The 12,810-nt window shown below is 43.3% G+C and overlaps 1 protein-coding gene across 3 annotated transcripts in view; it reads left to right on the top strand.

Annotated features, from left to right (window-relative positions):
• Nucleotides 1–801: 801 nt before the first annotated feature.
• trim44 (tripartite motif containing 44) overlaps nucleotides 802–12,810 on the top strand; it is a 42,583-nt gene continuing 30,574 nt past the window's right edge. Inside the window, exons 1-4 of one of the 3 annotated variants that reach the window (XM_084365083.1) lie at nucleotides 802–1,140; nucleotides 1,889–2,556; nucleotides 3,925–4,002; nucleotides 11,146–11,436. In XM_084365083.1, the coding sequence (XP_084221209.1) occupies nucleotides 1,927–2,556; nucleotides 3,925–4,002; nucleotides 11,146–11,436 (999 nt within the window). In that variant the 5' untranslated portion in view covers nucleotides 802–1,140; nucleotides 1,889–1,926. The other 2 variants (XM_084365081.1, XM_084365082.1) reach the window with 2 other exon arrangements.

Raw genomic sequence — 12,810 nt, 5'->3', positions numbered from 1 at the left:
ATCGCTGTATTTGCTCAGGTTTGTATATTTTTTATTTCAGTTAGATTTTAGCATTCTGAACACATGGTGACACGAAGAAAACTGCACTTGAACAGCTTTTATTGGGTGTAATTTGTCCTGAAATGTCGTGTTAGCTTGCCTCAGCTCTCAAGGGAAACTGACTCCAATGTGGCTAATTATCGAAGCTAATATGACATTTAGGCACAAACTTTATCACTGTATTTGCTCAGGTTTATATATTTTTTATTTCAGTCAAATTTTAGCATTCTGAACACATAGTGACACGAAGAAAACTGCACTTGAACAGCTTTTATCGGGTGTCATTTATTGTGAAGTGTAATGTTAGCTTACCTGAGCTCTCACAGGAAATGTGGCTAATTATCAAAGCTAATTATCAAAGCTAATGTGGTATTTAGACACATACTATCCCTGTATCTGCTCGGGTTTATATATTTTTTTATTTCAGTAACATTTTAGCATTCTTAACACGGAGAAAACTGCACTTGAACAGCTTTTATTGGGTGTCATTTGTCCTGAAATGTCGTGTTAGCTTACCTTAGCTCTCACAGGAAGCCATTTTGCTAACGTTAACTGACAGAACCTTCACCCTGATTGGCTGACTCAGGTAAGGAGCCTACAGTTGCGCAGCTGGGGGGTAATTAACACTTAATGACCGCTCATCATTAGCCACATACCTGAAACTCATGCTAATACTACTTATTTGCATTAACATTACAACTGTGAGCACTCTACCCGCCTCTAGTGTGGGAGTTTCACTCTTCGTTGCTCTTGACAGGCGGCAGGTTTTCTCTCTCCCACCTCTGCGTGTCTCTGCCGCTCACACACACACACACACACACACACACACAGGAGACTACAAGCAGGAAGTAGAAGAAAAAACAGACAGCAGCGGATAAAAATAAGGAAGTGAACGCCGTCGGAACCGAGCTGGAGCTCCTTCTACTGCTGTAAAGTGAAAGCAGATCAGACGTACAGCTCAGTAAATAGCAATTCAGGGCACGACGGCAGTGCTAAGGAAGTTAGCCGTCAAGCTAATTCCTCCACAAGACTCCACGTTATCTCAGAAACAAGCACTAGACAGGAAACAAAACACAGAAGGGGGGAGGAAGACACAGACGAGTAAGTACACTGCAGTGAGCTGCAAACTGGTAAGCCCCACAGGATGAGGGAAGAAAAGCTTGTGTGAATGTGTGAGTCAGACAGAGAAATGGCAGAGAGGTGTAAGGGGAGAAGAAGAAGAAGAAGGAGATGAGGAGGAAGAGGAGGAGGAGGGGGGAGGCTTTCTGTGCGTTACAGCACTTTTTCTACCGGTTGTTGTTTGTGTCAGCAGTGGAAGAGAGTACACAAACACAGCTCAGGAGGGCAATGCTCCGAGGAGAAAGGGAAAAGTCAAGAGAAAAATAAAATGGTTGCTTTTTTTGTGTGTGTGTGTATGCAGCTCTCTTCACTCCTGCAGAGTGGTGCTGAAAAAAAAGAGGAGGTCTTGAGAGGGGTTTTAGGTACACAAAGCAACAAAAAGGTCAGGGCCTGATGCCGTACAGAGGGAGGTGAGGAGAAGGTGAGCGTGTGTGTGTTGTGGTCATGCAGCGGGTAAACAAAGCCAGGGTGTTTGCACACAGACAGTTCAGTGATTGCGGTTGGGGTCTTCCTGTTTGGTGCCCTTGAGTAGTTTGTGTGATGTTGCTGCTTTGGATGTTGTTTCCTGTGGACTTTGGCTCCCTCCATACATCATCTGTTGTTGGGAATATTATATCAGAGGGGGATTAGTCCTGGGGTTCTTGGACTTTCCCCCTGTGCAAATATGAGAGCTGTTCACAGAAGGTCACAGCTATTAATAACCTGTCCTAAACTCTGTGTCTCCTATAAGACTTACTCCTCATATCCCCCGAATTACCATCAGCCACCATGGACCACCAAGGGGAACCCCAGGAAGGAGCCGTGGGGCTGAAACACGAGGAGCTGCCGCAGATGGATGGGTCATGTGATGCGTGCGAGCCTGACGAGGCCCAACCAGCCACCCAAGTGTGCCACTCCTGCAGCTTCGCCTTCTGCCCCGTCCACGCTGACAGACATGCCAGCAGCACACATCACCCGCTAATGCCTTATAACCACGAGGAGACACAAGCTAATGGACTTGGCACCGACAGAGACTCTAGAGTTGGAGATGGAGCTGAGGATGAGGCCGGTGCACAGAGGGCAGCTGGAGTGGGCGCTAATCAGGGGATGGAACAGCTTGGGGTGGCTAATGCAAATGTGAGTGGTGATGCTGAAGGAGCGGCGAACGGTCTGCAGCTGGAGGCCGAGCCGGGTGACGGAGCAGAGGGTGCAGAAGCAGGGCAGGAGGCCATGGCTGCCGGAGAGGCTGGGAAGAGGGACACTGTCACTGTAGAGAGACTGCGCTGCAAGGAGCACGGACAGGAAGGCTCCCTCTACTGCAAACCAGACGAGAAGATAATATGTGTGGTGTGCGCCGTGCAGGGTGAGCACCGTGAGCATGAAATCATCACCCTGCACGAGGCCTACGTGTGGCAGAAGGTGAGTCACACGCTCAGAGCAAGACAGGTTTATATCTGTTAGTACAGCACTGTGTGATCCGCTGTATGCCTGCTACTGTACTTGATCATAATGGCGTGCTCCACATCTGCAGCTCCATAATGTATAATGTAATGTATGCAGACCGTGGCCTCTCTGGTTTGCATTTCTAATTCAGTATTAAGTAGTATGCCAATAGCTGGAGGCCCTGTAGTCTTTAAGTCAACTCACGAGGGCCCTGTGTAATATTTAAACGTAACAATGTCTCATGATCACCCACATGCCATCTTTTATGAATTGATTCACTTTTACAGTTCAATAAATAATTTCCGTGAAGACTGTGAAATGGGAATTAAACGTTATAAATAACCCTAACGTCCATTTGTGTTGGCACCAATTACGGCTTGACCCTTCCTCCATTTCCCAGATGGCCTTTTTGCTTCAGGTCGGTTTAATAGGCCCAGTCGTTCAGTGCGGCATCACAGTCTGCCCAGTAAGCTGTGTTAATGCTGTGCTGGATTTTTGAGAAAAGCTCAGACTACGGACATGCTACCATCACTACGGGCCCAGTACTGCAGTATATAGTGTTCGTGATGATTATGTTACCGTTTAGAGTCGGATGTTATCAGCACACTGAACACATCCAGACTGTGTTATTGCACAGAGGACCAATTAACAAGTTGTGATAGCATCAAAAACCAGGACTTAGCTTTGGATTAATATTTTTGAAAAAGTCAAGGGTTTTGTTTGTGAACGCTAGAATAAAAAACGACACAGAAAAGCAAGCACAGCGAGAGCCTCAATTTGAAAATTGTCACAAAGCCGGTGCGTTTAGCTACAGCAGTAATGACCCTCATGTTGTGCTGGCAGTAATATACAGAGTTAAGTCCTCTGCCCCATGGCTGTACGTCAGAAAAAACGAACTAGAGCAGCACACTTCACTGGCTTCCTCTTACATCATGGCCACATATGGATTGATGAGAGACAAAGGGGGTCACACACACACGCACAGCCTAAAGCCACATTATTTACTCTAAACTTACTCGGAGCTTTTATCCTGCTTTTTGTGTCAGTGTATTCATGTGAAAGAACGCTTTATCTACCGCAGTAGTGATATGATTTCCTGTCACGGTGCATTGCACTCAGTATGGACCATGTCAAACTATAAGTGTAGCCTGTGATGGACATGGTGAGTTGTCAAGGATGTACCGTGCCTTATTCTTGCAGACTAAAATCTTCTAAAAGCAAAATCAATCCAAACATATTGTCATATTATCAGTGATGAGAAGTTTTTGTCAACGTGCCCAGTAACAGCTTATTAATAAATAAATAACTAGCTAACTTGGTGTTTCTATTTTTTCTATATTGTAGAGCAGGCAGGGGTATGACCTGCTGGGCTGCACACAACAGATGGCTGAAAAGATCAAAACCAAGTGGACCAACCCTGAGGTGAGTGAAAACTCCTGCATGCAGATCACTGAGCCGAGTGCTAATACTAATTAAACGGTAATGGCCATTTTTAGAAAACTTCTCCCCAAAGATTTGCTCTCAACTGTTCTCATTTAGTAATGAGCTCCAACTAACTCTTATCCAGTGAAATGAGAATTTCTCTGCAGCTATAAAAACTGGATTTGACCTCGCAAGCTGATTTTCCTTCAAAGATGTCTGTCAGTGCAGTTTAAAGATGTCAAAATTCACTTCTAGCAATTAAAGCAAACATATTCTGCAAACAGCACATAACATGAATATAGATGGTTGATGGTGATGGTCAAAGGGACAGTACACATGTATAACATAATCAATGCACTTTGTTTTGTTGCATCTTAATATAATGATCCATCGTTATAGAATAAACTCAAGTTGCTTCAAGGTTTGTTCCTCCAAGGAACATGCTAGTCTACTTTCAGTGCTATCTCCTCCATAATTAGGCCAAGCAGTCTCAGACAGCCTGTCAAATTAACCCTGCAGACCCTGCAGGTCCAATTTTATATTTCACATGCAGTCCTATATTTCAGTTGCCCCAGTCCATGATTAATAACTACCTAGTCCAGTAAGGGTTGCTCACAATCTGATTTTCGTCCTTAGCATAATTTAAAAAACTAAGAGTACTTTTTTCTAATAGCATGGTTTCAAGCCATCGGGAGCCACAACAGAACGCAGAAAAGAAACCATTACTCATTTCTAATTCAGTGGGTACAGCAGTAAGCACTGCAGCAATAAAGACACTGCAGCGGTGGAGTCACAGCAGTCTAGAATGAGATAAAGAGGGATTAGAGAGAGATTATGTCATAAAGACATTGGGTTGTAAACATGAGAGCCAATTATTTCAATCCATATATTTATCATGCCGCCCCTGTTCACAGATCATAGATCTGGGCTATTTGGATTCTGCAGATATAATTCAGCTTGAAGCGTGTGATGCCATCATTGTGTACTGAGTCATGTCACTTTCAGTCTTCAGATGATGTCACTGTTTTGACTCAGCACTCTCGTCCGACGTCAGAGGTCAGATCTTCAAAGTGACTGTGAATTATGCATTCTTGTGTGTAAAACGGAGAGAAATGCTGAATACAGAATGAGCTTCTAGCTGTTTTAAATCCCTCTTTGAACTTTATTTCACCTCATTGAAAAAACTCTTGTTTAATTTAGGAGTGAATGTAGTGTAATATATAGATAACCAGCAGGACTTCGTTAAAAAAACAAAACGGATGTGTAGTGCGTGAGTGTACCCTCATAATGATGATTCAACACCAGGATTCAGTAAGTTAGTATTTATTCTTTTGTATTTATTGTATTAACTGTTGTATTTGACCTTCTCACAGTGTACAGACATTTCTCTTTTTCTGCTCCCTCATCATATCTTTCACATACCCCCCTATATATACGCGGCCACACACTGAAATAATAACCACAAACTTATTTCAACCTTTATGTCCAACCTTCACGGAGTTGCCGTCTGAGAAGCAGGTTGCATTTCGCACACCATCACCTCTCCCTGGATATAAACCAAAACAAAAGCTGCAAACTGAATTTTCATGACAAGTCAACCTTGAAAACAGTGGCTGTAGTTCCATTACAGATGCCATAGTGGGGGCATGTTCTGCCACAGACAGTTAGGCGTTGTGCATTGAGAGATGTAACAGTGAGCGGCGGGATCCAGGATGTAGGTCTCAGCCATGGTCTCACCATTAATGGCGGCTGCACCTGCTCCCTCAATTACTCCCTGCACTGCCTGTTCTGCCTTATTTTCTGCTCAAAGTAGTGTCTGAACCCAATCGGAGAGCAGTGGCACACAGGAGCTTCTCTCAGTACCTGCAGAGGTGTGACCCAAGCACAGTGGCACAATGTAGAAGGTTAATTTGACTGGCCTGCGAGAGGTAACACTTTTTGCTGGCAGCCGGCACCCCACCCGAGTTCATGTCTATTATCATACTGAAATATCAATGCTGCCCCAAGGACTTCCTGGACATTTAGTATTGCGCTGTTCCGTTGTAGAGGTGCAGCGTGCCCTGCGAAAAGCACTTACCTGCTCGCTCACAGGGCACTGGGTTAGAGACCATAATGTGGATTTGTCGGTGTGTCCTCTCTGCACTCTCAAATGTCAGCGTGTCTTAATATGCATGACAGGCAACCATCATAGTGGCTGCTCCTGGTGAGGAAAGTTGTGTGTGCATGTGTGTGTGGGCGTGTGAGACACAGAGGCTAAAAGAGAAGGCGATAGACAGAAGTCGGTGGAGGAGGTGAAATTGCATGGTGAAGGACTTTAGAGCGAAAGAGGTGCCAGTGAGGAGGTGAAAGGTGAATGCAAAGATTTAACCCTCAGCTGGTGTTAAATCTAGCCTGCTTAATTATGTGCTGTGCCGCAGGTGGGGGGAATTTAATCTCTCAAAGCTCATATCTCCTCTCACCACAGGGGAATGGAATATAATGCAAAAAAACAGAGATGAGTCTGCATACATATTAATGGATGACCAGAGGCTAAACGTTACATGAGGGGCCTAGATGACTGACTGTCAGTCAGCCAGTCAGCTTGTCGTCAAAGAGCTGGAAAATGATAGGGAAAGCATGATGTGGCGGCGGGCCAGGACAGCAGGTAGCCGGGGTATTTACCTCACTCTCATGTTTTATTTACTCACTTTCTGCCGTGCAGGGTGTCTTTCTCGGGCACCCAGAGACAGAGAGAGAGAGAGTAGTCCGATATCTGGAAGCAACATAAGCCCAGTCACAAATGCGTATATGTGTGTGTAGCGGCTACATCCATTTTCCCTGCCTCATAAAATCTACAAGAGCAGCAGACACATTAAAGCTGTCTTAGGGAGCCGAGGCTGAGGAACAGACGGCAGAGGCATGAAAAGACTTGGCTGCTGCTGTTAGGTTTATTCATCTTGCTTTTTTCTTGTCCTTCTCTACCTCATCCTTTACTTCCCCCCCCCTACTCTTCCTCTCGCTACCTCTTCCCCCTCTCCCATTGCTCTTTAAGGCTGTCATTCCCTTTCTATCGCTACTCACGGCATTTTAATTGAATTACTCGGTATCATTCCCCAGAAAGTTGCTTGGCTGACATTGCTTCTCTCAAAACCAATAAAAAGGTTCTGGATATTGAAACTCTGCTGTTATAAAACCAAAGGCCGTCTGTCTGATTTTTCCTCTCCCTCTTTTTAACTTCCCTTGCCTCCCCACTTTATATTACTTTATATGACTTTTTGAAGAGGAGCTGGTGTTTTTCAAATTAACTTTCTATGTATTGCTGTGTTGTTTTAGAGGCTAAATTGGAGAATCTAATTTCTGGAAGAGATAAGAGAGAGCCCGAGAGAGAAAGAGAGAGAGAGAGAAAGAGAGAGCTTAGTGTTCACTTGGAACCGGGCCACTATTGCCAAGGGCAAGGACAGTTCAAATCCATTTACTCCTAATGTTCTATTAATGCTTTTTAGGCCTGTTTAAAAGAGCATCACACAAAACAGACCTCAGAACCAGCAGCAGGGCCGGCTCTGATTCAGTAGTGAGAACATTTAAAGAAAGTTAACCATTTGAACTCGAGTGCATCACCAAAGCATCATAGTTAGATACAAAAGTTTTCATCTCTACATGCTGAAAAAATATGTCCTGCATCTGCATTTTTCATCATTTGGCTAAAGCTGCGGGATGCCTCATTTTGGGGAAATATTCAAGGCGGCACTGTTTTATGAGCCAGTCCATTCTCGATGTCCCGAGCGTCATACTGTCGTGTAATTCTCAGACACCAAAAAATAACCTTTTTAGTGTCTGTTGAAACTTTGGGACTTAACTGGAAATTAAATTGCTTTTGCAATGAAAGACCCCCTGAGCGGTTGAAGAGGTCCAAATTAAACGCTGAGGCTACTCTGATATTTGTTGTGAGCTGTTTTCAGTTCGCTTTTGTTTTCCATTTTAGTGTGTCCTGATGTCTCACCAAAGTAACGCGACGCGCAGCTTTTTGTTGTTGTTTTTTAACACTGATATATTTTCATTCCCAGGGGCTTTGCTTCTGTTTCCGCAGTCTTTTTTCGCAACAGCACTAATGAGTAGCACAACCTTTTTTGTAGCCAGTCACACAAGCACACTAGTGTGTGAAGTTAATTCTATTTGAGTGTCTTGCTATATTGTAATCACATGAAGTGTTAGAGGAATGTCTGAGAGGTTTTTCTAATTATAGAGAGACACAGATCCCAGAAACATTTTCAGTCACAGTGAGATTTTTGCATGTGGAATTTCAACTTTAAGTCTTATCTCACTTATATTGTCCATGAAGTAATGAAGGAAAAGTTCAAGCTGGCATCAACTTGGTCAAGTCTGAACTGACCTTTTTAGTCCTTCCTTTGCTTGCGTTACCATCATTTCTGAATTTCTCAGATAACAAAGATTTGTAATAATGCAAAGCAAGTTTAAAACCATGACTTAAAATAATTTAGCTTCCCTTATCTGCTTCCCTACTGTCCTACCTTTTGCTCGACAAAGAAATTAGCTTTTTTAATCTGCTCGCCAGATGTCCTGCCTCTGCCTGTGCTCTCTGTCTCATCCGCTGTCCTTACTCTCACCCTGCCCTTGTAAGCAGTGTGCTGCCGTCTCTCCCGAGGCCTCATTTCATGGCCTCAGCTCGCAGTAATGCAAATGAAGATTAGTGTGCATGAATGCTCCTTCCTTGCAAGCTCTGTCACCGAGTGAAAGGTCCAAGGGCAGAGGGCTCCTGCTTCACAAACACAAAGAGCACTGATCCCAGACTCCCATCTGCCGCCAAGGCCACAGGAGCTCGGCGAGAGAGCGGTCGGCTCTGTGGAGGTCCTGGAGATTGTGAGATGCGGTGATGGAATGTGTCAGATCGATGACAGATAAGATGCTAAAAGCGATAAGATTTATGGATCAATTCTGTCAGCTCTATTCATGTTGTAGCTTTGTTCTTGGATGGCATTGTTCTTCATGATTTATGCTGACTGCTCGCTACCATTCTCTGAAACTTCTTGTGACCACAAAAGAGCAAAATATACAGTGTGTGTAATATTCTGTCATGTGAGCTCAAATGAAATATTTCTTCAACATATTTGAAGTTAGCCTATTATACTTATGATGACCAGCGATCACTATGGTCAGTAACAGCATCATGGTGAATCCTAAAACATAATGTAACAGCGGCACAAGTAGTGAAGAGATATGAAGTCAGCTAACCGACACAGTGCTACACTGCAATACACATATATGTAACGTTTGATGATGTTAGAAAGCATGCTGTGTAATATTAGCTGACATTAGTCACCACGAGCTCCAGGTCATGTATTCATCTTCATCCTCGATACAAAGATTGTTTCATTTCCTTTTCAAATAAATGGCTAAAATTTCATTCTTTATTTTATTATCCATGGTAATGGCTGAATGCTAAAGCTATGCCTGACATGGCATTAACTAATGAAGCAATCACTGCCAGTACTGCTAGCTGTTTAATAAATTCATAGATGTTAATGAAAACTTTGACAGACAGATGTATTCCATTTGGATAACTGATAATAAATGAAAATGCCCAACAGATGTCCAAATTGAAAGGATTACTCAGATTTGCACAGGAATTGGACTTGAATATTAAATGTGTTGATCCATCACGGTGTCCATGACACCTAAATCAGAGCCAACTTGGAGGACGATGCCTGAGACGTCACAGCATGAGCAACAGCTTGAGCATTAAATTTTTTGTCCCGGTACAAAACGAAGTAGTAAATGCCTTGTCATTTCTTAATGTGCGTTTTAAGTGCTCACTGCTCACGTTTTAAATGATGAGGCTTCGAGTAGATTTAATCAGCAGATATTGTAATTTAGTAGGATTTATTGTATTTGAGCACTTCCCACTATTGCTTTGTGCAACGGCTAAGAGCTTCCAGAGGCATAAGAAGATAGATTTGGAAAATAAAGCCTCAGTCTCTCCACATTCACAGATGTTTTTCCGGACAAGGAGGGGAACATGTTGCCAGTCCAAGGCAGTTGCAGTTTATTGTTCCTAATTCATCAGACATGCTTTCAGGCCATTGATTTTGGTGGGACTAAAACAAAAAACGACTCTTTGCTTTCCAATTAGATGTTAACTAAGTCTCCCTGTCTGATTCAGAATGAACAATGTGCTGATTTTTTCTCTGCTCATACAAAGAAAATAAATTAAAACTGTTACTTTTTTGCGCTTGGTTTAATGGGCAATTTGGAGAATCTGATTGCTTGTGCAAGAATGGCAAATGCACGATAAAACTTTGGGTCCCTGGGGGTCGTGGCTCTGCCAACCTCAGTAAAGACTGATGATTCCTTGCTCCACTGGAGAGAGGGAGGCTGAGGGGAAACAAGACAAAATAGATGGCAAGGAAGAGGGTGAAGTTCTCCTCAAGGGCAGAGGAAAAACTAAGCAGCTATGTTCACTGATTGAAGCGATTTATAACATATTCAGGACCACAGATCATGACAAGGGACTTTGGGGTGTTTTACCTCATGACATGATCTGCGTTGCAGGTGGAGCCATCTCAGTGGGACGGATTGCAGGGAGGCATCTTGTTTATTGAGGTGTTTTAACGTAATGAGTCATAGCTAAAGAGAGCCTCATCGGGGGAACTGGGAAAAGAATTAAAGAAGGTATCTCAGCGAGGAAGCTCAGTTGGCCTGAAAGCCAAACAGATGGCTTGCTGTGGTAGAAGGAGCCTCTGAGGTCTCTATCTACAGATGGGATGCATGAAGTTTGCCTCTAGGGGAGCTGATTCATGCTATCAATTAGCTACTGCATGACTGAGACCAGTGGGCTTATTAAAGTAATATTCACATGTCAATGTAAAAGATGGAAATATCTGTCTGCTCTCTTATTTTGGTCATTCAGTATGTTTCTCTGTTTCGCCTCTGGACATTCAGACGGTTTGATGTCTGTCTCTATCAGTGCTTCTCTGTTTTATGACTTCATCTCAATGATTAATGCCTACAGTGACGTACTTCATGCAGGTTCATTTGAAATGGCAGCCCAGTATCTCTTTCCATCTAGGTATCTAGCAGACTTCCTTAACGTCATTCCTTCACTCAAGCTCTCTCCCTCTCTGTGTCCTGTACCTCAACATATCCTAGATGTCCACTGAGGAGCTAGAGGAATATGTGAACATCCAGTTCGATGAGCTCCGCAGATTGGTGCGCCTGGAGGAGAAGAGGACCCTTCACCTGGTAGACCTCAAAGAGGCGTTCCTGACAGCATCGGCTGCTGAGAAAATTGCAGAGATCAGTGTCGAGACTGAGCGCCTACAGGAAGAGATGGCCAACATCACAAACCAGCTGTGCCTGTTGGAACAGGCAGAGGCAGGAGGTCCTGCAATGGTCGCAGAGGCGCTCGTAGCAGCGCCCGGACCAAACCGCAGATTGCAGGTGAGAAGAACCTTCCTTCCTCGTTATCCTTAAAGGACTATTGCACATCAGACGTGTTACTCGTATGCTATCTCGGGCCCCTCTCACAGTTTTGGTGAGGATGACTGAGCATGAGCAAAGTTAATGGAAGTCAGTTCATCTGTTTATTTTGATTATGAAGCTTTGCAATATGCTATGTTTATAAAGTGGCAAGAAGTCACACAGTAAGAAAAAAATAAATCATTTGAATAAAAAATGTTGATACATCACGTAGCCCTCTGAATTACATCAAATTGAATGCTGAGGTACCAATAGATTTCCACCCCTATAGCTTGTGCTGGTAGAAAGCCTGTTTATAATGTCACAGAAGTCTAGTGTGACTCACGTTCAGCATGCCATCATTTATTTAATGTGATGTTTTCAGCTTTCTGACAATCTAAGTTTAGTTTTTTAAACTCGCCTATGTGATCTAGTCTGACCAATTTCACTGAGATCCACTTAATTCTGAGCTGTAAGTTGGTTTAAAACTTGCCACAAAAAACTTAATTTGACATATCAGTCTTAGCTTGTTGTTAACATTTTTATTGAGACTTGAAAGCGATTCCCACAATGAATGAAAAGCCAATGCATTAGATCTGGAGGCCACATCACATCTCAAGGCCTGCTCAAAGCACTTTGAAACAACCTCAGCAAACAGGGTCAATGATTAATTAATCTGAACTTTAAACACAGAGGTCCAGTGCCAGCGTTGTTACTAAGGGCAGCCTTGTAAACTGTGAGTGCCCACTGTCTTGTCAATAAACAATTACAAACAATTTGCCAGCCAGCACAAAGCTCTTATGTTGCAGATTGCATGTAGCCACCTTTACACTGCATTCTTCACAGAGTTATTAGTGATATTTTATGGGATAGTCAGCAATGGCACCTCAGCTTGTCTTCATCTGCTTCTGATGTGGCCTAGCTGAAAAATCCTTGCAGCCATAGAGGCTTGATCTCACACCTTAAACATAAAAGATTATCCTTTTAATGACTGTGGCACCTGCTGCATAGTCATTATGATCAAATGAATGTGGTAAACAGGTGCCACCGTACACAGTTTTGTTCCAAATGAGCGGTGAGGCTGGCTGTTCTTATCCACGGCATACGTTGTGTTCTTGTAGAGAACTGTAGTTTTGCTTACAGTCAGCTGTGTCAGTATGATACAGGTAATAAGGTGCAAATAAATCCTGAGCGGTTGGCTGATGAGGCATAAGTGTAACTATGTTTGTCCTCTGGATACACTATTTGTCATTAACACAGCAGCTGTCTCCTCTTCTCTTACATGCCAGCCCCTTAGTCAAAATAATGTGTTTGCACCTGAGCATGTGTGCAGTTATACTGTATAATTTATAAGCA

Source organism: Pagrus pagrus, assembly GCF_965226575.1.
Source record: "Pagrus pagrus genome assembly, chromosome: 10".
In the NCBI taxonomy this organism is placed as follows: Eukaryota; Metazoa; Chordata; class Actinopteri; order Spariformes; family Sparidae; genus Pagrus; species Pagrus pagrus.
This window is presented reverse-complemented; position numbering and strand designations above follow the sequence as displayed.